Source organism: Scardinius erythrophthalmus (genome assembly GCF_964197995.2).
Source record: "Scardinius erythrophthalmus genome assembly, chromosome: 4".
NCBI classification, from domain to species: domain Eukaryota; kingdom Metazoa; phylum Chordata; class Actinopteri; order Cypriniformes; family Leuciscidae; genus Scardinius; species Scardinius erythrophthalmus.
In genome coordinates this window covers 46,322,950-46,350,900 of record NC_138224.1, presented here as the reverse complement: position 1 = coordinate 46,350,900, position 27,951 = coordinate 46,322,950, and the positions used below count along the sequence as shown (strand labels likewise).

Genomic DNA, 27,951 nt, shown 5'->3' with positions numbered 1-27,951 from the left:
GAGACTGATTAAACACAATGTGTGTGGGACTAGGAGTGAGGAAGCTTTACAGACACGCCTGTTTTGCACATGGCACTTAAACACAGAACCAGGAAACAAGAAACAGTTTCAGTTCAGGGAAACTGAAACTGAACTGTGGTTGAGCTGTTGTGTGTTTGTATCTCTGTATTCATGCAGTAAAATGGCAGAAGCCAGAATTACTCAGGATGAGTTCCTGTGTCCAGTGTGTCTGAATCTCCTGAAGGATCCAGTGACCATTCCCTGTGGACACAGTTTCTGTAAGAGCTGTATTACAGGCTGCTGGGATCAGGGGGATCAGATGAGAGTCTACAGCTGCCCTCAGTGCAGACAGACCTTCAGTCCAAGACCTGCTTTAGCTAAAAACACCATTCTGGCTGAAGTGGTGGAGAAACTGAAGAAGACTAAACTTCCTGCTGACTGTTACGCTGGAGCTGGAGATGTGCAGTGTGACGTCTGTACTGGAAGAAAACGCCGTCAAGTGCTGTCTGGGGTGTCTGAACTCTGTCAAACTCATCTCGACAGTCATGAGGAATTTCATGTAAAGTGACTGATGCCACTGGACGACTGCAGGAGATAATCTGCAAGAAACACGACAAGCTCCTAGACGTTTTCTGCCGCACTGATCAGAAGTGTATATGTGTGCTGTGTACAATGGATGAGCATGAATACCACGACACTGTATCAGCTGAAGCACAGAGGACAGAGAAACAGGTATGAACTTAAAGGAGTCTCATAATACTCATTTACAGGCTCATCATTTTGTTTATGAGTCTACTAGAATATATTTACATATTTAATGTCTGTTTTCACCCTCACTGTCTGAATGCTGTTTTAGCCCTAGAAACAGAGACATTATTCATAATACATTCTTTTGTGTTATCAGCTTTGCTCAAACAGTAGAGCGTTGGGGCTTGCAATGCCATGGTCATGGGTTTGATTCCCATGGGAAAGCAAGAACTGATAAGATTGTAAATTTATACCTTGAAATGCAATGTAAGTCGCTTTGGACAAAAGCATCTGCCAAATGCAAAAGTAAATGTTATGCAAGAGAAAATCATACAAGTTTGGAAAGACCTGAGGATGAGTGTAAAGGGACTGTAAGTCTCACTTCATAGGGTAAAATTAAAACATTACCCCGGAAGACTTAAAAGTGAAAGGAATCTTAGTCCCCACTCCAGTGCTTTGAGCCTCAATATACATGTTATGTGTATATGTTTTACCTTACACTAATTTAGGATATACTAGAGGAATAGGTAGTGTAGGCTTCAGATGATTATGTCGATAAGGTAGCTTCCTGAAGTGCATGTGCATCCCCACCCACCAAATCCCAATAGTGCAAGTGAGGCGCCCCTACCCCGAGGTAAGTTAAACAAGAACTGTCAAATGTCTTAATTTGAACAATTAGTCATTTATTTTTCAGCGTGGCCCTTCCTAAAAAATAAGGAACATTCTGGAACAAAATGGTGCAGCTTAGCTCGCACGCGGCACACAAAGATCAAATGATCTGAATCACCCAAAAAATGTCTCTCAAAAACAAATCTTTTTCATGGAAGAACGTCAGTCTCTTATACCAAAAAACAAAACAAAAAAAGGAATCACTCCTTCAAAACCGATCGCTGAGCTCACATATGCATTCTCGCGCACTAACAAGTGCACTTAAACGATTAGCAGAAAAAAAATCAATGTCTCTCGCTCCGACACAGTTTATGGATGACTCAGAAAAACAGTATGACGCATCAAAAATGACGGCAAAAAAAACAACAGTGTTCTGAATGAAACTCACGGCTCCAGCAACTCTCTCTCATGCTCTCAGCACCGTTCTCTGTCAGATGACGCAATCAACCAAATTTCTGCTTTAACTGCGTCTCCAGTTTCACACAACAATGTTAATGTACACTAAACTCACGAAACTTAATCTGACTGTGCACCACTGTCTTACATTACAGCTTGAGCGAAAAAAAAATTGACTTCTCATACCGCGATCATGGCGATCTGCCTCGTAAGGGGCCGCTCACATATCGCGCCTAAAAACGCGTTGAAAACGCTAGGCGCGCCGCGTTCTCCTTTTTTCCAAAGCGCTCGGGTGGTTGCGCTCCGGAGGCGTCTGTCGTTGCTAAGCTTGGTTCTTGTCACGTGACCTGCGGTGCGCTTGCGGCATTCTGAAAAGTTGAGATGTTTTTATCTCGATGCGGCGCGGACGCGCTTGGAAAAAACGAGCGCGTCGCACCGCGACCGCGTCGCTTCCATTATGAGCGCGCATACCGCGCGGCTACATTTGAAATAACGAACTTGCGCGCGCAAAAGACGCGATATGTGAGCGGCCCCTAACACTGCTCACTCTAATTCTTACCAGACGTCTCTGCATCTCCCGCAAACACACCGGAGAAAGAAAAATCTGTCAAAATAAAAGTCCCCATAGAGAAAATTACCTCCATTACATGAGTAAACAATGAAAGAATTTACACTTCTGGGTGAACTATCCCTATAAAATTTATTAAATAAATTGATGAAAATAACCTTACCATGTAAGATCTTTAACCCCTCAGTCTCACCACTTCACTGATACTGGATTCATATCTGTTTACCTGATGATTAATGTGATGTTTCTCCTGTTGTTGGTTTGTCATTTGGCACCATCTGAAGGAGACGCAGAGGTCGTTCCAGCAGAGGATCCAGCAGAGAGAGAAAGATATTCAGCAGCTGAGAGAGGCTGTGGCGTCTCATAAGGTGAGTCTGGAGAAGAAGAGAAGTTTGAGAAGTCTCAGTCAGGACTCACTGAAGCTCACTGTGTGATTGTGATGTGTGTGTAACAGCGCTCTGCACAGACAGCAGTGGAGGACAGTGAGAGGATATTCACTGAGCTCATCCGCTCCATTGAGAGAAGCCGCTCTGAGGCGACACAGCGGATCAGAGATCAGGAAAAGACTGCAGTGAGTCGAGCTGAAGGACGACTGGAGCGACTGGAGCAGGAGATCAATGATCTGAGGAGGAGAGACGCTGAGCTGGAGCAGCTTTCACACACACAGGACCACATCCATTTCCTGCAGGTAACAGAGATCTAGAAGAACTGGATCATAGTGGACTTGAGCAAGAGACTCACAGAGAAACATTTCATGAGAGCCGAATGAGCAAAAGTTCAGATATAGTGTAAGTGTCAAACACTAGAACTTGTAGCTCTACCATGATATAATGAATATGAGAAGAATGAAGCTGTTGCTGTGAAAGTGCTGGATTGAGGAGAATTACTAAAGATCAACAAGAGCCGCACAAATCTGACAGTAGTGCAGGTTATTGATGAAGTGTGGAGGTGATGAGCTTTGATTTCTGTTTTCTGTAGAGTTTCCAGTCTCTCTCAGCTCCTCCTGAATCTACAGACGGAAATGACAATCCTTTCGGTTCTCTCTCCTCTTTTGATGGCGTGAGAGAATCTGTCCGTCGGCTAAAAGACAAACTGGAGGATTTCTTCAAAGAGGAGCTGAAGAACATCTCTGACAGAGGTAAAGTCCTGGAGATTCTGCTCTCAGAAATGACCCTCCATCATCTCATATCATGTAGAAGATCATATTAGAAATGTCTTAGGAACGGATGTAGGGATAATTTTCTCTTGACATGATAATCACACTCTTCACACTTAATTTCTATTCCACAGCCACTTTTACCAACATTGTTCTCAGGACCAGGAACGACTTCCTACAATGTAAGTCACTAAGAAAACAAGCAGAGAAACTCACAGAGTGTGTTCATGTTCTTCCTGTAGAAGGTGAAACAGAACATGACAGAAGAGATTTAGAGTTGATCATGTAAATTAGCCTTTTTTTCAATGGGGTGTCCAGAGCAATATCTTTTTTAAAGGCGCGTAAATGCCAAAGATTTACTAGAAGAAACTTGTAGACCTGGTTTCACAGAAAGAGCTTAGATTAAGCCAGGATTAAGCCTTAGTTCAATTAGGGCATTTAAGTAGCTTTTATAAACGTACCTTAGAAAAAAAAAAACATTACTGGTGTGCATCTTGAGACAAAACAATATAAAACAACAATAACAAAATATATATTATAAATAAAAATCTATAATATACACCCCGATAAAAAGTTTGTGGTCGGTAAGTTTTTTTTAAAAATGTTTTTAAAAAAAGATTTACAGTTAAAAACAGTAATATTGTGGAATATTATTACTAATTAAAATAACTGTTTTCTATTTCAATATATTTTAAAATGTAAAATAATAATGTGCAATGTGTGGAGGTGTTTTTTATCTGGACTTTTTGATTAACAGAAAGATTGAAATAGAAATATGAAATGAAAAATAGAAATGTGAGTTGTTTTAAATGATTTAAAACTGACATGTTTATTAGCTTTTTAAATGTCTTTACTGTCGTTTTAAAAATTGTACTGCACATTTACAAAGTGGGAAAGAGAGCATAACTATATCATACTTACTGACATCCAAAAAAGCTAGATTTGAAATTAACTTGTGACTTTAACAAAGATGTAAATCAGGACAGGCCTAAACTGGGGATTCAACATCCATCTTCTACCGCTTATCCGGGGCCGGGTCGCGGGGGCAGCAGTCTAAGCAGAGATGCCCAGACTTCCCTCTCCCTAGACACTTCCTCCAGCTCTTCCGGGGGGACACTGATGTGTTCCCAGGCCAGCCGGGAGACATAGTCCCTCAAGTGTGTCCTAGTTCTTCCCCGGGGTCTCCTCCCAGTGGGACGCACCAGGAACACCTTCTCTGGAAGGAGTCTGAATCCTCAGCATCCTGGAGGGATTCAACATATTCTTCAAAAACAGGATAACTAAAACTAAGGGATAAATATGGGTAGCACTTTATTTTAAGGTGACATAGTTACACGTTACTACATGTACTTTCTATAGTAATAACAGTAAATTGTGCATAATTACAAGTAACTCTATAGCAAGTACATGTAGTTAATTGATTTTACTCTAGAGTAAGTACAATGTCACTGCATCACCTTAAAATAAAGTGTAAAAAGTAAACCTTTTCACTGAAAGCCAATTAAAAACACTGATCCACGTTTTAGAGGTAACATCACAGTAGTAAAAAAATAACATAAAAAAAAAAACACTTTTTCACGAGTTGCAGGAAAGGAGGAACAAACTGCAACTATTCCACTATGTTTTTATCCTAAACAAGATTTTGTATCAATTCTGTTTAATTTTTGAGTCAACAGATGGAAATTTAAAAAAGCTCAAGATCACCTAAGGCTGAAAACACTGAAAATCCCCAACAATAGGCCTACAATGCTTCAAAACTTTGTAAACCATATTATTACACTTATTGGTGAATCAATTTATTGGATCCTTGCTAAATGAATGCATCAGTTTCTTTAAAAAACGATCAAATTAAAGGTAAATTCATTCTACCATTTTAATAATGTAAATATAATAACAGGCCTAATTTTAATAAACTGAATAATAACCAACATTAATATTCAGGGAAGACGATTAGACATTGTTTTATTAAGAGGGGGGTGTGAGGTGACAGGGTTATGTTTGATTGTGATATGTTCATATCTGAGTTTGTTAAACTTCTAGTCTGTTTATCAGTTCTCCTCTGTTCCCAACCTGTTTGTCTCCTAGGTTACTAATTAGGTTCCTCGTTTCAGGTGTGTTGTGTTAAATAGTTTCGTTAGTTCCTCTTGTTTGCAATGTATTTAAACCTTCTGTTTCTGTCTGTTCCTGGTCTTGTAATATTTTGAGTTCTATGTGATTGTACGTTTTTCCTTGGATTAAAGTCTTCTTTATCATCTCCGTCGTCTGGCCCTTGGTTACAGCCACCCATCTGAGATATTAGGGACCTGGATGATGGATAATGATAATGATGATTTGCACAGGATATTAGACAGATTCATAATTCCTGATTCTAATGTGTTTTCTCTCCATCAGATTCCCATCGGTTCACTCTGGATCTGAACACAGTGAATAAACACCTCCGTCTGTCTGAGAGGAACAGAGTGATTACTGACACTGACACAGTCCAGTCGTATCCTGATCATCCAGACAGATTTGATGTGTTTCCTCAGGTGTTGTGTAGAGAGAGTGTGTGTGGACGCTGTTACTGGGAGGTTGAGCAAACTGGTAAGTTTGGTGGTGTGTGTATTTCAGTGTTATATAAGAGCATCAGCAGGAAGGGATCGGGTAAAGAGAGTGTGTTTGGATTTAATAATCAGTCCTGGAGTTTGTTCTGCTCTCCCTCCAGTTACTCATTCATACACAATAACATATGGACCGATCTCACTGTAAAGCCCATCAGCAGTAGAACAGGAGTGTGTGTGGATTACAGGAGAATAGGAGTGTATGTGGATAAAAGTGCAGGAACTCTGTCCTTTTACAGTGTCGACATCTCTGACACAATGAGCCTCATACACACAGTCCAGACCACATTTACTCAACCGCTCTATACTGGGTTTAGGCTTTATTCTAGATCATCAGTGAAACTGTGTTGATGAATCAGAATAGACTGTAGAGAGATTCTATCCATAACAGTGAGATGTTCTTGAGTCTCTTCATTACATTAATACTACAGTGAAATAACATGTCAGAATAAATGTGTAATTAATCCTCATATAGACAGTAAGATCAGTGTGTGTGTGTAAATTACCTTTCAATTGAAAATGTACCGTTCAATAAAAACTGAATGTAAAATTGATAAATGTCAGTTGATTAATAAATGTGAAATATATAAACCCAGATCCTCTGATCATACTGTAAACCCTTGATCGGTGAATGTATGAGCACAATTATTCTGATCTAATCCAGTTTACTGTAAATAAACCTCCTCCTGAACAGACCTGGGGTGCATCTCATTTCTTATTTGTGCATCCTCATTTCCTTTCCTCGTGTCTCAGCTCCATCCCCTGTAGGATGCGAGGGAAGGACGCAAGGAAAGAAAAGGAGGATGGAGGAATCGAATGAAAGCTTTTTTTACACATTGGAATACTTGATTACTCGAGCGTCACTTCACTGCATCAACAGCAGCGCTCAGAGGATCTGCCCTTATGTTGTTGAAGTTTAGTTATTTAAGTGAAACGATAGGTGTTTGTAAGCAGGGCCGGCCCTGACCAATTTGCTGCCCTAGGCAAGATTTTACCTGGCGCCCCATGCATCACAGCCCATTTCACCCCGTCATTGTGTTCATGATATACAGTATATATATATATATATATATATATATACACACACACACACACACACACACACACACACTACAGGCCAAAAGTTTGGACACATTACTATTTTTAATGTTTTTCAAAGAAGTTTCTTCTGCTCATCAAGCCTGCATTTATTTGATCAAAAATACAGAAAAAAATGTAATATTGTGATATATTATTACAATTTAAAATAATTGGTTTTCAATTCATTATACTTTAAATTATCATTTATTTATATGGTGCAAAGCTGAACTTTCAGGACTATTACTATCACATTATCCTTTAGAAATCATTCTAATATGATGATTCATTATCAAAGTTGGGAACAGTTCTGCTGCTTAATATTTTTTCATAACCTGTGATACTTTTTAGGATAATTTGATGAATAAAAAGTAAAAAAAAATAAAAATAAAAAAGAAGCAAATGTTTTAAAAATAGAAATCTTTTGTAACAACAATATACACTACTGGTCAGTAATTTGGGGTCAGTAATTTTTTTTCTTTCTTTTTTTGAAATAAATCAATACTTTTATTCAGCAAGGATGTGTTAAATTGATAAAAAGTTATAGTAAAGAAGATTTATATTATTAGAAAATATTTTTTTTATTTTGAATACATGCAGTTCTTTTTAACCTTTTATTCATCAAATATATTAGGCAGCAGAACTGTTTCCAACACTCATAATAAATCAGAATATTAGAATGATTTCTAAAGGATCATGTGATAGACTGGATGTCACATGTGACACTGAAGACTGGAGTAATGATCCTGAAAATTCACAGAATCACAGAAATGAATGATAGAAGAACTTCTTTCAAAAACATTAAAAATAGTAATGTGTCCAAATTTTTGGCCTGTTCTAGCATTCAAGTCAAGTCCCCATTATCTTTTATAGCGCGTTTTACAATACAGATTTAATGTGAACTTTGCTATTTTTAATAAACCTGTAAATAAATATCATTACTAATATTTGCAAATAAATTAAAAAAATGCCATATATCCCCCAAAACTGCACAACTGTAGTGTAAAACATTAATTAAAAAAGTGATAAAAAATGCGTCTTAAAACTGACATGATTGTTATACAAAATCACACTGTCTGTGGCCTCTGGAGAACTCACAACTGCTAACATTAAGTTTAAGGTTAAAAAAAAATGCCATTAAATTATAGTATCTTAGGCTACTATGCAATTAGATAAACTGTTAATTCACTACATCATGCACTTTACCTGTCTTTATCCCCTTTTATCCTCTTCTCTTCTTTTTGACACTGTATTTATTGCAGACTATAATGCTAATTTATAATGTGTCATGTAAATTTGGCCATCCGTCACAATCAGGAAACTTTCACCGTGTCTAGACCTGGCGCGAGCTGCCAGGTCCGTTTCTACAGGGGAGCCTGAGTGTGTTAAAACAAACAAAAGCAAACCAAAAGCAACGCTGTCTACATTGGATGCGGCGTCGCGCACGCTACACAACAAATTACCAACAACTGATCGCGCGCGCGCGCTCTTTTTCTGACGCACTTTAAGCACTCGCTGGGCGGGGGAAGATTGATGTGCCGGACTTTTTTTTGCTTTATTTGGTAGTATTTCGAAGTAATGGTTTAAATAGTATTATTAAAAAAAAAAAAATTATTATTATTTTTTTTAAAATTCACTCGTTCACTCATTTTGGCGCCCCTATGGATGAGTGGCGCCCTTAGCATTTGCCTATACTGCCTATGCCGCGGGCCGGCCCTGTTTGTAAGAAAAATTACAATATTTAAAACTTTTTAAACTGGAGACTATCGCTTCAGACCAACTGTAATAAGTTGTTTTTCAAATAAAGGTTTCCGAATCAGTGATATTAGATTTTGTGTGTACTTTTCTTGTACTTACCCTGTAACTACATGGAACAAGAGGGTAACAAGCACTACTTTAATTTACGACCCGCAATGTCACACTTACCCTGTAACTACATGGAACAATAGGATAGCAAGCACCACTTTCCCTGTAACTACATGGAACAAGATTATATTTCCCAGTATTTAAAAAAAACTGCAATAGTTTTAGCTTTACTTGCCTTGAAACATGTAAGCCCAAACTTAAACATCTGCACTTTTGCTATAAAAAAACTGTATAAATGCATATATATGTACCCTGTATTTTTTTTAAATCCTATAGTATGTAGGCTATTGGTACACAATTATTACAAAAAGGTATGCAGTGTATGTTCTCGCTAAATTGCTCCCAAATGTAAGATTGTTATATCATAATGCCAGAAGCCATATCACCCAATAGTACAAGACTGGTTGCCCCCTAAAGCTAAGCAGGGCTGAGCCTGGTTAGTACCTGGATGGGAGACCTCCTGAGAAAACTAGGTGTTAGTGTGGCCAGCAGGGGGCGCTCACACTGTGGTCTGTGTGGGTCCTAACGCCCCAGTGTAGTGACGGGGACTAAAAATCCCAGGATGTCCTTCGAAAAAGAGGCTTTTCTAAATGTCACAAAGCGTTTTGAGATAGTTTTGAATGAAATATTGAAGTTTATAATTAAGTATTTTGTCACACCATGCCGAGTGGCGCTACGCATTGTTCTAAAATTGGGTTTTATTCTGGGATGTTGAATTAGCGTTCGACAGACTCTGCGGCGCGTTCATTTGGACTTATTTTTCTCATAACAGCTAAAACAACTTAATATACTTTTGGATTACATCCAAAAGTACATCATTCAAAACTGTAAACTTGTATTCATGTACACTCACAATAGGCTAACGACTAAACGTTTCCTGTGGTCTCTTTCTCTGCAAACTGCACGTCACAAAAATTAACCGAAAGCCACGTGCCTCAGCTCAGTCACGATAAGAAATATGTCTACATTTTCTTTAAAGCTTTAAATGTCTAAATATTTAATAAATGTTATCTGATTATGTAATCCATATGAAACCGAGAGGTTCAGAGGATCTACTCAAACATGTTTAGCTATCATTTGAGTGCTTCCCAATGAGGAAAGGACAAGGCAAGAGTGAAAATCTCGCTCCAATTAAATGTAAATCGCTCTAAATTAAAATGTAAAAACAGATCAAATAATTTCTTTGTCGAAATGATGCCAAAAAAAATTCATTTAAAGGGCACCTATTATGGAATTTTGAAATTTACCTTTAATGTAGTGTGTAACATAGATCTAAGTGAACAAAAACATCCTACAAAGTTTGAAATATGAAAGTGCACCGTATATAAAGTTATTGTCTTTCAAAAGTAAGAGTCGACTCTGAGTCATTTTTATGAATCGTTAGAAGACCGAAGCTTTTTCTCTGACTAGATGACGTCAACTTGTCAAGTTATTTGAATACGATACGCCCACTTATTGCGCACCAAGGCCAGGGAAAACTTGAAAACATCACGGCGACGAGATGCTGTGTTCTGAAGCATTTGAAGACTAAGTGGCTACAATTCATGCAACTATACCACAGAAGTATAGTCCGAGCCTTGTGCTTTGTTCGCGCCATTTTGAAGACGATTGCTTTACCAACTTAAATGCAATCAAACTTGGATTCGCGAGCCGGCTGATATTGAAGGAAGGTTCAGTTCTAAGTGTATTTGCATCAGCTTCCTCCTCCGTATCACAACCTGTAAGTGTTATTAATAATTGTTGCTTTTATGTTTTATGTAGCATCCCAGCTAACACAAATACGTGACTGTTACGTAACTGCAACGTAATCTGGTGACCAAACTTTCGTCGTGGCGACGTAACTAGTTACGTCGTGGCAACCGGAAAAGTGAAATTCCTGGATTCGTTGTCACGACGTAACTTTGTAACGTTGTCAGTAAGTAACGGCGACGTCGTCGCAACGTTGTGGATCGACAGTCGTGTGTTGGTAACCAGTTGGTCATTTTAGTTTTAATAATATGGGCGGACATGCAGTGGTCTAATTTAACTTGTCCTCATTGGCCCAAAACTATTTTAGAGACTTTTTCAACGACATATGAACGATACAGACTCAAAATTTGGTTAATTCAGTTCATTTACTATAGAACAAAGCACAAACAGCAAAAACAGTATGCAAACAGGTTATACATTTAAATGAACAAGGTTTTCCCCAAAAGCTTGAACATCTAACTACTCCTACACATCTTCATTTCGGTGGCCCTAATAACAAAGCAAGAATAAGAAAAGAAAAATGCAAGAAAAAAAAGAACAGTTGAGTGTTTTCCCATTTAACATTTAAATACACAAAGCAATTAGCACTGAAAGATAGAATCTGTATAAGAAGACAGTTTTGTTTAAAAATCGCTCATATATTTTTCTAAACATTTTCACAAAGTTATGGTTGTGGCAAGTGCATTATTTCCTTTTAAAATAATTTGATAACTTCATATGTATCACTATATTCTATAAAACCTTAGTTTGAAATCATTTTTTTGTACATTTAATAATACATATTATTTTGTTTTTCTTCTTCTTAAAGTCATGATTACAATGTCCATTTTTTAACTAGGAAACTAGGCCTATTTATGATTATTCCTGAAGGCAGCATTAAACCCCCACATTGTCAGGTGATGATGCAACTAAGAAAACAATTTAAAATGGTGTCTTAATAAAAATAAAAACTATGCCATCATTTTAGGTTTGAAGCCTTTCATATAATTGTTTTTTATAAATATCAGTAGTTTTAAAGCTGTTGAGATAATTGAGAAAGTTTTGTCCAGCAATTTGTATATTCTCAAATGTTATTATGAATTTACAAGGTAATAACAGTAAACATGATAATGCATCATCCAGAGGAGCCTAACTGATCTCTTTGGCAGAGTGAAAAAGTTTGTAGAGCTCTGATAAAATACTGATAAAAACTGCTAATTTCAAGTATGGGTAGGTTGGTGGTACACTTTCCATGTCAGGTGGTACAACTACAATACATAATATTTTTGTTGTACCACCTGACATGAAAACTTAAATTAGTTTAAACACTTTAAAATATCATTTAACATCTGAAAATTGTTCAAACACATTGTCTTCGTGAGTGTTGATGTCATTAGAAGTCTTCCCAAGTGAGGCTGGATCCGAACTGGAGCTGCTGTAATCTCTAGTAAAATATGCTGAGCATCCTGAGATCGAAACAAGGAGACAACAGGAGAAAGATTAGCATTGCTGCTGTTCATATTATTTCAGGCAAAAGATGGTCATGTGCACTTTTTACTATTTCATCACATAGTGCAAGATTATGAGATGTGTTAATTGAATGCTTGACCAACAAGATGTGTCTTTAATCTAGATTTAAATTAGGAGAGTGTTTCTGGGCCCCAAACATGATCAGGAAGGTTATTCTAGAGTTATTCCCTTACATTCTATTAATAGGAAATCATCTGATATTAATGAGAAGACATGGCCTAACGAGTCAGCATTTTAATATTTGAATACTATACATTCTTACAATGTAAACGTCCTAAACATTTCTGAGTATTATCAATGTTGAAAACAGTTGTGCTGATTAATCTTTTTGTGTAAACCAATGTAAGTTTAATCCATTTTCTTTTTTCTCTCTCCAGGATTCATTGTTAAATAGACCCAACATATATAAACAGTAGTTTACACTACTGTTCAAAAGTTTGGGTTCAATAGCGTAAAAAAAAATAATAACAAAAAATCATATTTTATTCAGCAAGGATGCATTAAATTGACCAGAAGAGAGAGTAAAGATTTCTGTATCAAATAAATGTTTTTTTTCTTTCATTCATCAAATAACCCTGAAAAACACAAAAATATGAAGCTGCACAGCTGTTTTTAACACTGATAATAATCATAAATGTTTCATCTATGGTTTTAGTTTTACTTATTCACTTATTCATATTGCTCATACAGTGTCACTTAAATTTGGATGTCAAAACTTTATTAAAATAAATTAAATAAGTAAATGTAAATATGAGAATTTAAAAAAATAAGTAAATAACAGATGCATGGTGATATACAGTAAGTTAGGTGACAAAATATTGTGAGAAAATGGATATGAAGTTATTTAATGAGCTTCCTCACTTCACCTGTTTCCAACTTCTCTGGCAGCAGCTTTCTTCAGAAATGTTGAAGTCGTGGAGCTTCCCCTCTGTTCTAGAAGGATTACCGTAAATCCTCAAATATAGGCCCGGGCCTTTATTTTACTCAAGCGCATCGCGGCCCAGGCCTTTATTGGAAGGAGGCCATAATTAGAGACAGGCCTTTATTTGTATTTGAGCAAAACGGACTACCAGTAGAATGAATAAAAACGAGATTTTGTGTCTATTTTAACCTATAAAATACTAGGTTAATTTATTGAAAACGTACAGTTAGTTACCATATAACATTATGGTATGCATACAGAACATTAACAACAAATAAATATAATATACTAATATTTTTTGTGAAAAGCAATGATTCATTTTGAAACAGTATTTGTGCCAGCAGTAGTAACATTAGCTCCACAACAGCACGCATCTGTGCATTCATTGATTTCATTCATTCATTCACACACTAGAAACGCGTGTCTTTTTGCGTGTAACTTACAGACACTACCGGTATTGCGATTAGAACAAAGCAAATAGAACTGACCTATTTCTCAGCTGGATCCGTTCCTCGAAATAATACTTCCAAGCACTTCTGAGGTAAATTTTCCAGGATTATTATTACTTAGATAGATGTGTGTTATCCAGCTGATTGTGGGTGTTCAGGTTTGCGTGGATCGCCTCAGATTATTTGCGTTTGAATAACGCGCGCTCTCCGTAATTAAGAGATCAAAGTCAACAGAGTATTTTGAAACTCTTTTGCACTTAAGAAAAAAAGTGAGCCTATCGCGCCAGTGCGATTGTCGATCCCAGGGGGTTAAAAAATAGATTTTCGCCACAAATCCTCTTTGGCTCCGCAGCTGCCATGGTAAACAACATTAGCCTACCGGTGACTGAATTCTCACGTGCGAGTCAAGAGCGAAGTGATTGACATGACCAGGCTACCATAGCTATGGCTTGGATTCATTAGCAAACATTGCCCCCCTGTGGTATTTGCATGTTACTATCACAAGCATAATGTTGTGGCCTGCCCAGAAAAACGTTGGTTCTAATAATAGCCCCGGCCACTATTAGAGACCAGCCTTTATTTACCTCCGCCAACAGCGAGACCGGCCAATGTTAGAGACCCGGCCACTAATGGAATACAGGCCACTATTAGAGGATTTACGGTATTTTGTTGCTGCTGAAATCACAGAACTATTTTGATCAATTTGTGTTAACCATTGAGCTAGTTTCAGCCAATTTTCTCACTCCATGTTGTGACGTCATCGAGTACGTTTATGTTAAATAAATTAGCTCACTTCCAAACTAACTTATTTTTTACAAAACTATCAAAACCTCTCATCTACCCATAAGATGTGATTAAAAGCCTAAACTTTCATATCAAAAGCTCAAGCTATGAAGTTAGCATACCTCTTCTGAAAACGGTTAAGATGCTAACGGACTTTTTCGAAGACACTAAACCATTTCTATAAAGTAAATATTCAACAGAAACATGTCAATTACAAGTAAGAGAAGTGTCAAGAACAGTTGTGTGTATTATTTGTGTGATTTTAGAGACTAAACTCACCTGAAAGCAGTGAAAACAACAGCGAGAGACGGAGATCTGCTGCTTTGTCAGTTGCAGTCAGTGGGGGTGGGGCGGTCTGTCGGTTTCCATGGCAACTCATCTGTTTGAGGGCGACTCGAAGGTTCACGCGCACGCCCATTAAAACCTCAAAGCCACGCAACATTTATAAACATCTAGAATTATAACCTTACTTGAATAAAATGAGCGTCTTTCAAACGTATGGAATACTAAACAAACAATTGAAACAAATAAAATATTTCATAGAAATGCAGTCTGATAAGATGGTAATGAAATTACGGGCCCGTGACGTTGCAGTTCCGTTGCCAGTAAGTCATGAAATTACCAAGTTATTACGAATAGAGTACGTATCTGGAACGTTGTTGGTTATCTTATAACCTTAGGAGGACGTACTAACGACGTTGTGAGTTGGTAATATGATGGTAATGAAATTCCGGTCCCGTGACGTTGCAGTTACGTTGCCAGTAAGTCGTGAAATTACCAAGTTATTACGAATAGAGTACGTATCTGGAACGTTGTTGGTTATGTTATAACCTTAGGAGGACGTACTGACGACGTTGTGGGTTGGTAATATGATGGTAATGAAATTCCGAGCATACGACGTTGTAGTTACGTTGTCAGTTAGTAAAGTCATGACGTGACCAAAAAGTACGAATACATTACGTAACTGTTACGTCGTGTGTTAGCTGGGATGCTTAATAATTATTTGGTTTGTTGTGTAAGCACCGTTTAGCTTCTAGGTCTTCAATGACAATTGTATTGAGAAATGTGTTTGTCGTTGTTTTCGGAGTTGTCTTAAAGAATAGAGTAATACCTCATAACTGCATTTTTTTTTTGTTTTTTTTTTTTTGTAAAAACGTTATGTTTATGCTTCGGGCTAACGCAAACAAAGACTGATTGTGCTTTTACAATATGAACTCTGGGCTATGCTCGCTAACATAACATTAAATTCCTTATCTCATTTTAAATGTTTACTACAAACTACAAAGCAGTGGACTATAATCATTAGTATAACACAATTTAATTGATAAAAGCATCATTGTACTCTGTGTTAAACAATAAGTATTATCTCTGTAAACACTGCTAACATCATCGGACCAATCACCGCAGATTAGCGTCACGTAAAGGCGGGGTTTTGAAAAGTGATTCACTAAACGAATCATTTGAGAATCGTGGTCAAAACAGGTAAAAATAAATGCATATTATAAGAAAACTAAAGTCTTTTTTGTCATTGCATGCATGCAAAACTGTTGTTGGGGACTTCTAAAACAATATTAGGAACATTTTAAATGCCATAATAGGTGCTCTTTAAGTTCATAATTATTCTATAAATGTTATTTAGTTTAACAGCAGCACAAAATACCCACTGTGGTTTGAGATTTATTTGAATAAATAAAAATAATTGCCTTCTGCTTAATTCACAAATCGCACCCTCTGGTTTTATGGAGCCAAAGATCCCTGTGGAATTTAATATTGAGTTGAGTTTTTTTTTCATGATAACAAATTAACATGAGTTTAAAGTTTGTATTTCGTTGAACATTTTGTTCAAACTTCTATGACAGAAATATTACAACGTGTAGCCTAAATTATTTATTCCTTCATTATCAACACTTTAATAATGCTAATGTCTAAGTGTGAATTGTGACTTCTCTTTGTCCCAGACGCTCCTCTCCTCTCAGAGCCTGTGGGGGGTTTGGAGGGGCAGTTCAGTGGCTTTATCGTGGGGGTGCACGGCAAGGTGTTAATGTCCCGTCTTTCATATGGAGAGTGTCGGATAGCCAGCCTGATGATTCAGAGCAGGCAAAGACAAAATTCCTTTCAGGATAAATCTCTCGATGTGTCCAAATAGGCCCTATCTTAATTAAATTCTAAATATTGTAGCTAATGTATTTAAAGGTTTTTCGTTAAAAAAAAAATCAATTGAAGTGTGCAATCCAGTTGTTTCAACTGGTTTTGTAGAGTTTTAGAATGTTCGAGCAGTGTGTATGATTGTCAAATCTGGCATTATCTAAACATGAACTGTTGACGAAACGCGTTCATGCCAACTAAACGAATGCGAGTGAGCAGCAGACACAGAGCTCTTTCTGTCTTACTTTATCTATAATTAACCTTTTTGAGGTTTTCTTTTGCAAAATGTTTATTGCATCTAGACAGAAATCCACATTAGCACTTAGTAGCACTTCACTCTCTCTAGGATAGGGGAATCCAGCTATAAGCTGAAAGCTCTGCCATCATATGTTGCTTTTTTTTTTTTATTCTGCATCGGACGCATACAAAATGACTAAATTAGTGATGATGTCTACACTGAACAAATCTATTTCTTTCGTTCTCCATACATTAATGAGAACATTTCATTTAATTGAAAGTAGGGTTTCATTTTTCTGTCCAAAATAATAATTTGGGCACTGCATACGTCACAGGCAAGTTAAGAAACAATTGTATATTGTTTGTTTTGTTCATTCATTATTTTATTACATTAACAGTTAAAGGTGACTGAATTCCAACTAAATAAATAAATAAATAAGTGTGACCCTCCTTTCAATTAAATGAAAGGAGGTTCTCATTAATTTATGGAGAACAAAAGAAATAGACTCGTTCAGTAAATGTAACGTTTTTACAAAAATGTAAAAAAGCAACATATGATGGCCGAGTTTCAGCTTATAGATTCCCCTATCTTAGAGAGAGTGAATTGCTATTAAGTGCTAATGTGGATTTCTGTCTAGATATGCAATAAACATTTTACAAAAGAAAACCTTAAGAAGGTTAATTATAGTTAAAGTAAGACAGACACACACCTGTTCACCGGTCATTTTCCTCAGCTGTAGGCAAAGGCAGGTTTCAAATCAGTGCTTCTCCCGGGAGATTAGCTCTAAATTAATCCAACTTGAGAAAGTTGCTCAACTGCATTTGTGAGAAAATCTGCCTGGACACATTTGTGAGAAAATCGAGCCGAGAGATCTCATAAAAAGCCTCACAATCATAACAGACAGATATGCATTTGTATGCACTAGATTTGGTATTTGTTCAAAGGTTACATGCAATTTGTAGGATGGTTTGTATTTATTTGTGAAATATTATCTAGGCTCATTTATTCACATTTGTAAAACACAATACATATTTGTTACTCCACTGCATTTTCGCTCAAATTGACCTTTGTACTTACACATTGCTTTCTGTTTGTTTGCGAGTCGAGTTTTCCTTTGCAAAGCAGATCGAGTTTGTTTGTAAAATGCTGTATGTGTTAGTTTAATTATGGCACAATATTAACTCCATATATTAAGGGTGTTGTCTTGCTTCTCTTTAACTTCTATTCTTTGAGTGTGTGTCTGATTAAACACAATGTGTGTGGGACCAGGAATGAGGAAGCTGCTTTACAGACACGCCTGTTTTGCACACTTCACTCAAACTACAGAAGCAGGAAACAGGAAATTGTTTCAGAGAAAGAGAAAGAGAAACTGAAGTGAAGTTGAGCTGTTGTGTGTTTGTATGTGTATTTTTGCAGTAAAATGGCAGAAGCCAGAATTACTCAGCATATGTTCCTGTGTTCAGTGTGTCTGGATCTCCTGAAGGATCCAGTGACCATTCCCTGTGGACACAGTTTCTGTAAGATCTGTATTACAGGCTGCTGGGATCAGGAGGATCAGATGAGAGTCTACAGCTGCCCTCAGTGCAGACAGACCTTCAGGCCAAGACCTGCTTTAGCTAAAAACACCATTCTGGCTGAAGTGCTGGAGAAACTGAAGAAGACTAAACTTCCTGCTGACTGTTACGCTGGAGCTGGAGATGTGCAGTGTGACGTCTGTAATGGAAGAAAACGCAAAGCCGTCAAGTCCTGTCTGGTGTGTCTGAACTCTTACTGTCTGAATCATCTTGAACAACATGAGAGTTTCTTTAAAAGAAAGAGACACAATCTGACAGATGCCACTGGACGACTGCAGGAGATGATCTGCCAAACACATGATAAACTCCTCGATGTTTTCTGCCGCACTGATCAGAAGTGTATATGTGTGTTATGTATGATGGATGAGCATAAAAACCACGACACTGGATCAGCTGCAGCTCAGAGGACAGAGAAACAGGTATGAACTTAAAGGAGTCTCATAATACTCATTTACAGGCTTATCATTTTGTTTATGGGTCTACTACAATACATTTACATATTTAATGTCTGTTTTCACCCTCACTGTCTGAATGCTGTTTTAGCCCTAGAAACAGATACATTATTCATAATACATTATTTTGTGTTATGCAAGAGAAAATCATACAAGTTTGGAAAGACATGAGGATGAGTAAACAATGAACGAATTTACATTTCTGGGTGAACTATCCTTATAAAATTGATGAAATAAATTGATGAAAATAACCTTACCATGTAAGATCTTTAACCCCTCAGTCTCACCACTTCACCGATATTGGATTCATATCTGTTTACCTGATGATTAATGTGATGTTTCTCCTGTCATTGGTTTGTCCTTTAGCACCAGCTGAAGGAGACGCAGAGGTCGTTCCAGCAGAGGATCCAGCAGAGAGAGAAAGATATTCAGCAGCTGAGAGAGGCTGTGGTGTCTCATAAGGTGAGTCTGGAGAAGAAGAGAAGTTTGAGAAGTCTCAGTCAGGACTCACTGAAGCTCACTGTGTGATTGTGATGTGTGTCCTAACAGCGCTCTGCACAGACAGCAGTGGAGGACAGTGAGAGGATCTTCACTGAGCTCATCCGCTCCATTGAGAGAAGCCGCTATGAGGCGACACAGCGGATCAGAGATCAGGAAAAGACTGCAGTGAGTCGAGCTGAAGGACGACTGGAGCGACTGGAGCAGGAGATCAATGATCTGAGGAGGAGAGACGCTGAGCTGGAGCAGCTTTCACACACACAGGATCACATCCAGTTCCTGCAGGTAACAGAGATCTAGAAGAACAGGGTCATAGTGGACTTGAGCAAGAGACTCAAAGAGAGACTCAAACATTTCATGAGAGCAGAATGAGCCGTTGACTGAAGTGTTTGTATTTTATTTTATTTTATTTTTTGTAATTAATCAAATCTACTCAGTCCTGCCATGTGACGCCATTGATGCACTTGATCTCTTATATTAATGTTATTGCCAGATGTTTGATCATCCAAGTGTTTTCCTAGAAAGTTCACATATAGTGCAAGTGTAAAACGCTACAACTTATAGCACTAGTATGATATTATGAATATGAGAAGAATGAAGCTAATGCTGTGAAAGTGCTGGATTGTGGAGAATTACTAAAGATCAACAAGAGCCGCACAAATCTGACAGTAGTGCAGGTTATTGATGAAGTGTGGAGGTGATGAGCTTTGATTTCTGTTTTCTGTAGAGTTTCCAGTCTCTCTCAGCTCCTCCTGAATCTACAAACGGAAATGACAATCCCTTCAGTTCTCTCTCCTTTTTTGATGGCATGAGAGAATCTGTCCTTCGGCTGAGGGACAAACTGGAGAATTTCTGCACAGAGGAGCTGAAGAAGATCTCTAACAGAGGTAAAGTTCTGGAGATTCTGATCTCAGAAATGACCCTCCATCATCTCATATCATGTAGAAGATCATATTAGAAATGTCTTCATAATAAGCAATTACTTAGCAATAAGCCTTTTTTAAAGGCGAGCAAATGCCAAAGATTTACGAGATGAAACTTGTAGACCTGGTTTCACAGAAAGAGCTTAGATTAAGCCAGGATTAAGCCTTAGTTCAATTAGGGCATTTAAGTAGCTTTTATAAACGTACCTTAGAAAAAAAACATTACTGGTGTGCATCTTGAGACAAAACAATGACACTGATATAATTTAATGTCCAAGTTAATCTACGTAATTAAAGGTTTCAGTGCCAGATTTCTAAACCAGTTATTTAACACTCAGAAATATAATGTCATGATAATAAATGGAGGATACAAGATGCAAGTAACAACAGTTTATTTATAAATGAAATGTAGTGCAAAGTCCAAGCAGTCTGGTGCAGGGATGGCTGCTCTTACCCCTTCTAAGGCCGTCGTAACCTTCGATTCGATCTCCCATGTGAGTGTGGAGATAAATAGTGTCTCAGGTAAAATACACTCGGGTGTGAACGGGCGTTCAGATGGATCAAAAATACGAGATAAAGAGTCGGTGCAATGATGCATCTTGTCGTCTGTGGGAGAGCGTTGGGAAAGAACCGTGCCTACCCATACCTCTGACGCGTCGACCTCCACCACGAACTGACATGAAGGACCAGGGGCAATCAGGATGGGAGCCGAAACAAAGCGACTTTTCAGATTGGTGAATACAGCCTCGGCTGTATCGAACCACCTGAACGTCGTTCTGGGGGAGGTCAAGGCAGTCAGAGGCGTGGCTAGTTGGCTGAAGTTGCTAATGAAATGCCGATAGAAATTGGCGAACCCCAGAAACCTCTGTAGGGCCTTACGGGAATCTGGGCTTGGCCAATCTACCAAAGCCTTAACCTTGTCAGGATCCATATGCACTCCCTCAGACGAGATGATGTAACCTGAGAAAGGAACAGACTGCATGAAAAGCGCATTTCTCCGCCTTGACAAAAAAGCCCATTCTCTAGCAACCTCTGAAGCACTCGTCTGACGTGCTGAACGTGTTCCTGGAGAGAAGAAGAAAAAATCTATATGTCATCCAGGTAGACATATGAACTGATCTACCATATCTCTCAGCACGTCATTGACGAGTGCCTGGAAAACCGCTAGGGAGTTGGACAGGCCAAAAGGCATAACCAAATATTCAAAGTGCCCCCTGGGAGTGTTGAACGCTGTTTACCATTTAGCTCCCTTCCTTATGCGGACCATGATAAGCATTGCGAAAATCCAATTTTGTGAAGACAGATGCTCCCTGCAATCGCTCGAAGGCTGAAGACATCAACGGCAAAGGATAAGTATTCTTTACTGTGATGTTGTTCAGCCCCCGGTAATCAATAAACGGTCGCAGAGAACCATCTTTCTTCCCCACAAAAAAGAGCCCCACCCCCACTGGAGAAGAGGAAGGGCGGATGAACCCCATTGCTAGAGAATCAGAAATATATTTCTCCATGGCCTCCCTTTCTGGAGCAGAAAGCGAAAATAACTTGCCTTTAGGCGGAGACTTACCTGGCAGTAAATTTATGGGACAGTCAAAGGGACGATGCAGAGGAAGAGAAGCAGCACGGGACTTACTGAACACTTCCTTCAGGTCGAGGTACTCAACGGGCACGTTTGACAAATTCACTGCCTCCTCCTGAAACACAGAACCAGACACAGACGAACAAGCAGACACTAGACAAGACACATAACATTGATCACTCCAGGTCGAGATTGAATCTTGGCCCCAATCCACCCTGGGGTTGTGTTGTACCAGCCATGGTAACGGGGAGTCCAAAAGTAGAAATGAAAGTGTTTCTGTGTGATTGCCTGATGTGATGAAGGTGATAGGTTCGGTGGTGAGAGAAATGTTAGGGAGTTCTTGTCCATTGAGGGCGTTGACAGAAATCTTGTGAGCGAGTGATGTGATGGGAATCTGATACTTGTGAGCAAAAGTCTGGACCATGAAGTTGCCTTCTAGTCCTGAGTCCAGTAAGGCTTGACAGTGGTGAGATTGGGTTGCCCATCTCAGTCTTACCAGGAGGAGAGTGGATGATGAGATCTTCTCAGCGGAGATCCCACCCAATAGTAGCCTCATCTTCATTACCGGGCTCAATCTTTTTCCGGGCAGGAGTATAGGAAGTGGCCCGCTCCTCCGCAATAGAGGCATAGACCCTTGGACCTCCGCCTCTCTCTCTCCTCCCAGGAAAGCCAAGCTCTACCCACCTGTATGGGCTCATGATCGAAAACGGGGCTGACCGTGTCCCCGGCGCTGACCTGTGGGACATCGAGGACTCCAGGTAGTTTGATTGGGCGTGTAAGTCGTTCCATCCGATTCAGACGAGCATCCACTCTCAGTGCCAGTTCAATCAGCCCGTTCAGACTGTGGAAGGTCTAGGGCGTATATCTCTTTCTGAACATGGTCAGCCAACCTATGCAGGAACATGTCCCACTGCGCATCCTGGTTCCAATGGCACTCTGTGGCCAGCGTGTGAAACTCGATGGAGTACTCCGATACGGATCGGTCTCCTTGCTGGAGGTTGGCGAGTAGCCTGGCCGCCTCTCTACCCGCCACCGCACGGTCGAAGACTCTCTTCATTTCTTCGGAGAGTGCCTGGAACGAGGCGCAGCAGAGATCTTGGTTCTCCCACACCGCCGTTCCCCAGAGAGCCGCTCGTCCAGTCAGCAGGGTCAGCATGAAAGCCACCTTAGAGCGCTCGCTGTTAAAATTCAGCGGTTGCAGAGAGAAATACATAGAACACTTAGTTAAGAATGCTCTGCAATAATTGGGTTCACCTGAATAACCTTCCTGGGGCAGGTAAGCGTGGCTCTGGCTTATGACTCGGATCCATGGAAGTGGGCTGAACAGGCGGTGTGGGCGGCGCAGCGGGACTCTTCAGTTGTTAGAGCTGTTGGGTGAGCTCGGACACCTGTGCCACCAGAGCTTGCACAGCATGACCCGTGTTCGAAATGTGTTCTTCCTGTTGCTCCATGCGTGCAATACTGCGCGAAATGAATTCACTCAAACCTGTTGAACTCGCTGCATCCATACTGTGGTCAGATCATTCTGTCACGATAATAAATGGAGGATACAAGATGCAAGTAACAACAGTTTATTTATAAATAAAGTGTAGTGCAAAGTCCAAGCAGTCTGGTGTAGGGAAGGCTGCTCTGAGTGGTGCAGGGACGTCGACAGGCAACCCGCTCGGTGATGTCAGAAGTACAGAGAAAATCCACGAGAATCCAGCATGCAGCAATAAACTCCAGATGAACAGTAATCCCAGGGCAGAATATAAAACAACAAGAACAAGAGATCAACACAGGCAAGGTAGCAAAGAGAACTGGAAGCAGGACAGGACACTGGGAATACTCACAACGATCTGACAACACAAGACACCAAACAATGAACATATATAAGCGCGGCTGATAGGCAACAGCTGGCGCTAATAATTACGGTGATTGGCAATCACCCTGACACACACACTGACATACAGGCAGAAAGAGAGACAGTAAATTCATGAACCGTGACATATAATTCCTCTTTACATGCTTTTTAAATTATATATAGGTGAAAAATAGTAATAATATACACCAAAGTATATATTATAAATACAAATCTATAATATACACCCCCGATAAAAAGTTTGGGATTGTTACGTTTTTTTTTTAATATTTTTGAAAGAAGACTTAACTTATTTGATCAAAGATACAGTAAAAACAGTAATATTGTGGAATGTTATTACTAATTAAAAGAACTGTTTTCTATTTTAATATGTTTTAAAATGTAAAATAATAATCTGGAATGTATGGAGGTGTTTTTATCTGGACTTTTTGATGAACAGAAAGATTGAAATAGAAATATGAAATGAAAAATAGAAATGTGAGTTATTTTAAGTGATTTAAAATAGACATGTTTATTAACATTTTAAATGTCTTTACTGTCGTTTTAAAAAATTACTGCACATTTACAAAGTGGGAAAGAGAGCATAACTATATCATACTTACTGACATCCAAAAAAGCAAGATTTGAAATGAACTCGTGACTTTAACAAAGATGTAAATCAGGACAGGCCTAATCTGGGGATTCAACATATTCTTTAAGGTGACGTGGTTACACGTTACTAACATGTACTTACTATAGTAATAACAAATTGTGCATAATTACAAGTAACTAACCCTAAACCAAACCCGGTAATCACTTTATTTTAGTGTCTTTGTTACATATGTTACATGTACTTACCATAGTAATAACAGTAAATTATGCATAATTACATGCAACTAACCCTCAACCAAATCCTAATCCTACCCTAACCCTATACTATAGTAAGTACATTACTATAGGGTTAGGGTAGTTAATTAATATTACTCAGTACTCAAATGTATAATTACACTGTAACGATGACACCTTAAAATAAAGTGGGTTACACTTATATATTATATATTTAAGTACAGAGTAATATTAATTAAGTGCATGTACTTACTACAGGGTTAGGGTAGGATTAGGGTTTGGTTGAGGGTTAGTTTCATGTAATTATGCATAATTAACTGTTATTACTATTGCAAGTAAATGTAACATATGTAACAAGGACACTGTAAAATAAAGTGTTACCATAAAGTGTAACCCCAAACCCTAACTGTAACTCTATATAGGAAGTACATGTAGTTAATTGATATTACTCAGTACTAACTAAAGTACAATGTCACTACATCACCTTAAAATAAAGTGTAACCTAAATATGATTATTTTTCACTGAAAGCCAATTAAAAACATTGAAAAAAGCACTGATCCATGTTTTAGAGGTAGCATCACAGTAGTAAAAAAAAAAAAAAAAAACCTTTTCAAGAGTTTCAGGAAAGGAAGAACAAACTGAAAACTGAAACCTCTAGTTTGTAAAAAACTATTCCACTATGTTTTTTATCCTCAACAGGATTTTGTATCAATTCTCTTTAATTTTCGAGTCATCAGATGGAAATTTAAAAAGCTCAAGATCACCTAAGGCTGAAAACACTGAAAATCCCCAAAAAATAGGCTTACAATGCTTCAAAACTTTGTAAACCATATTATTACACTTATTGGTTAATCAATTTAATGGATCCTTGCTAAATTAATGTATCAGTTGCTTTAAAAAAAGATTAAATTAAAGGTAAATTCATTCTACCATTTTAATAGTGTAAATATAATAATAGACCTAATTATAATAAACAGAATAATAACCAACATTAATATTCAGGGAAGACGATTAGACAATATTTTATCAAGAGGGGGGTGTCAGGGACCTGGATGATGGATAATAATGATGATTTGCACAGGATATTAGACAGATTCATAATTCCTGATTCTGAGTGTTTTCTCTCCATCAGATTCCCATCGGTTCACTCTGGATCTGAACACAGTGAATAAACTTCTCCTTCTGTCTAAGGGGAACAGAGTGATTACTAACACTGACACAGAGCAGCCGTATCCTGATCATCCAGACAGATTTGATGTGTTTCCTCAGGTTTTGTGTAGAGAGAGTGTGTGTGAACCCTGTTGCTGGGAGATTGAGTGGAGTGGGAGATCTGTGTGTATATCAGTGTCATACAAGAGCATCAGCAGGAAGGGACGGAGTAATGAGTGTCGGTTTGGACTTAATAATCAGTCCTGGTGTTTGATCTGTGCTTACTCTGGTTACTCATTCACACACAATAACATAAAGACTGAACTCCCTGTCAAGTCCATCAGCAGGAGAATAAGAGTGTGTGTGGATCACAGTGCAGGAACTCTGTCCTTCTACAACGTCTCTGACACAGTGAGCCTCATACACACAGTCCAGACCACATTCACTCAACCGCTCTATCCTGGGTTTAGGGTCCTTTCTGGATCATCAGTGAGACTGTGTTAATGAATGAGAATAGACTGATGAGAGATTCTACCCATAATGCTTTTTGAGCTGCATGATAAATCAGTAACAGTGAGATGTTATAGTCTCTTATTTTCTCTTCATTACATTAATAACACAGCTGACCTTCTGTCAGTGAAATAACATGTCAGAATAAATGTGTGTAATGAATCCTCCTATAGACAGTAAGATCAGTGTGTGTGTGTGTGGTAGAGCTTAGATTCTCTGCCCGAGCCCGAACTTGATCCGTCCCCACCTCACCCCACCTCACCTGCGGGCCGATATTTCCCGCCACTATACTCGGGCTTGACATATACTATGCTTGATCAAGCATCATTACTTTATTAGCCTAATTGGGTGGGGAGTAAGCTATGCCATTATATATATTTTTAGCAAAGTAGGCCTAAGAAACAAATGTGTACAAAGTTGCACAAGTTAGGCTACAAAGTTACAAAATGCAACACGTCATGTGTCACGTGCAGCGTCTCCTCCACTCGCACGCATCACACTGGGCCTGCTGTGCTGTACTGTATAGCTTAAGTGCAACATGGAGCTTGAAGATGTAAAGAAAAAAAAAAGAAAAACAGGAGAATTAACTTTGAGCAAGTTTGGAGGAAAGTCGGAGGTATGGAACCATTTTAAACAAGTCGTGGGCAGTGACAACATACGCTGCTCGCCTACGACAGCAACAAAATGGGACTTCGTCGATGAAGACACATGAAGCATGCCATGACAGAAAGGATGATAGTCAGCCTTCAATGTCCTCTTTTGTTACTTCTCCAGTCCTAGGCCATCCAAAGTTCATTCTTGTTCATTTTCTGTGTTCATCATTGTTTTTTTACGTTTCTTCATTCGGATCCATTTGCGATCCATTCTATTCTGAATAAACAAACAACGCAGTTTACATGATTCGTCCTTGTTGCATTATTCATTAAGATAATTCTAAACAGATTTCAATAGTTGAAACAACTCGGATTTGTAGTTGAAAACGTTAGTTATGACGGCCCACGTATTAAAAAATAGTCTTTTAGGTTTAAATCGGGCTCGGGCTCGTAATTACAGTTAATGTGTCGGGCTAGCCGGGCTCGGGTAGGGTCGGGCTTGATTTTTTGGGCCCAATCTAAGTAGTGTGTGTGTGTGTGTGTGTGTGTGTGTAAATTACCTTTCAATTGAAAATGTATCGTTAAATAAATTTTCTTTGTAAAATTGATAAATGTCAGTTTATTTATAAATGTGAAATATATAAACCCAAATCCTCTGATCGCACTGTAAACCCTTGATCAGTGAAAGTATGAGCACAATTTTTCTGATCTAATCCAGTTTACTGTAAATAAAAAAGTGTAATGTTTCAATAGAGGCTGTCAAACACTCTCATTAGCTTCTTCTACATCTAGCAGCACATAGTTCATAGTTAAGCGACCCATGTGATCTCTACGATGACCTTTGACCTTCCTGAAAGATAAGCCAATCCCACTGGATTATGACCTCTGTCAGTATTTCTGTTAAAGAAACACGCTGTATCTGAAAAATTTAATTGAATTTCTGTCTTTGATCTGTTGTTCTTTGTTGTATTATTAAGTCAAGACATCTTCATTTATATAGCGCTTTTTAACAATGTAGATTGTTCCAAAGTGGCTTTACAGAGATACAAGGTTAGTTTAAAGTAACAGAGATTGTTGGCTTTATAGCAGTTCTTGAATAAAGTTATTTTCCAGCT

The 27,951-nt window shown here is 38.5% G+C and overlaps 1 protein-coding gene across 1 annotated transcript; it reads left to right on the top strand.

Annotated features, from left to right (window-relative positions):
• The first annotated feature begins 104 nt into the window (after positions 1 to 104).
• On the top strand, positions 105 to 27,951 carry LOC308689612 (tripartite motif-containing protein 16-like). The gene is made up of 11 exons (XM_081363425.1): positions 105 to 732; positions 2,665 to 2,748; positions 2,835 to 3,068; positions 3,359 to 3,518; positions 3,671 to 3,718; positions 5,928 to 6,119; positions 18,338 to 18,867; positions 19,267 to 19,362; positions 19,450 to 19,683; positions 20,126 to 20,285; positions 25,717 to 27,951. The coding sequence occupies exons 1-11, from the start codon at positions 673 to 675 to the stop codon at positions 26,235 to 26,237; spliced, it is 2,319 nt and encodes a 772-aa protein (XP_081219551.1). The 5' UTR covers positions 105 to 672; the 3' UTR covers positions 26,238 to 27,951.

Coding starts and splice junctions, on each gene's coding strand:
- LOC308689612 (XM_081363425.1), top strand. CDS start 673: ATGGATGAGCATGAATACCACGACACTGTATCAGCTGAAGCACAGAGG. Junction 3,069..3,358: donor ACCACATCCATTTCCTGCAG/GTAACAGAGATC, acceptor TGTTTTCTGTAG/AGTTTCCAGTCTCTCTCAGC. Junction 6,120..18,337: donor CTGGGAGGTTGAGCAAACTG/GTAAGTTTGGTG, acceptor TCCTGTGTTCAG/TGTGTCTGGATCTCCTGAAG.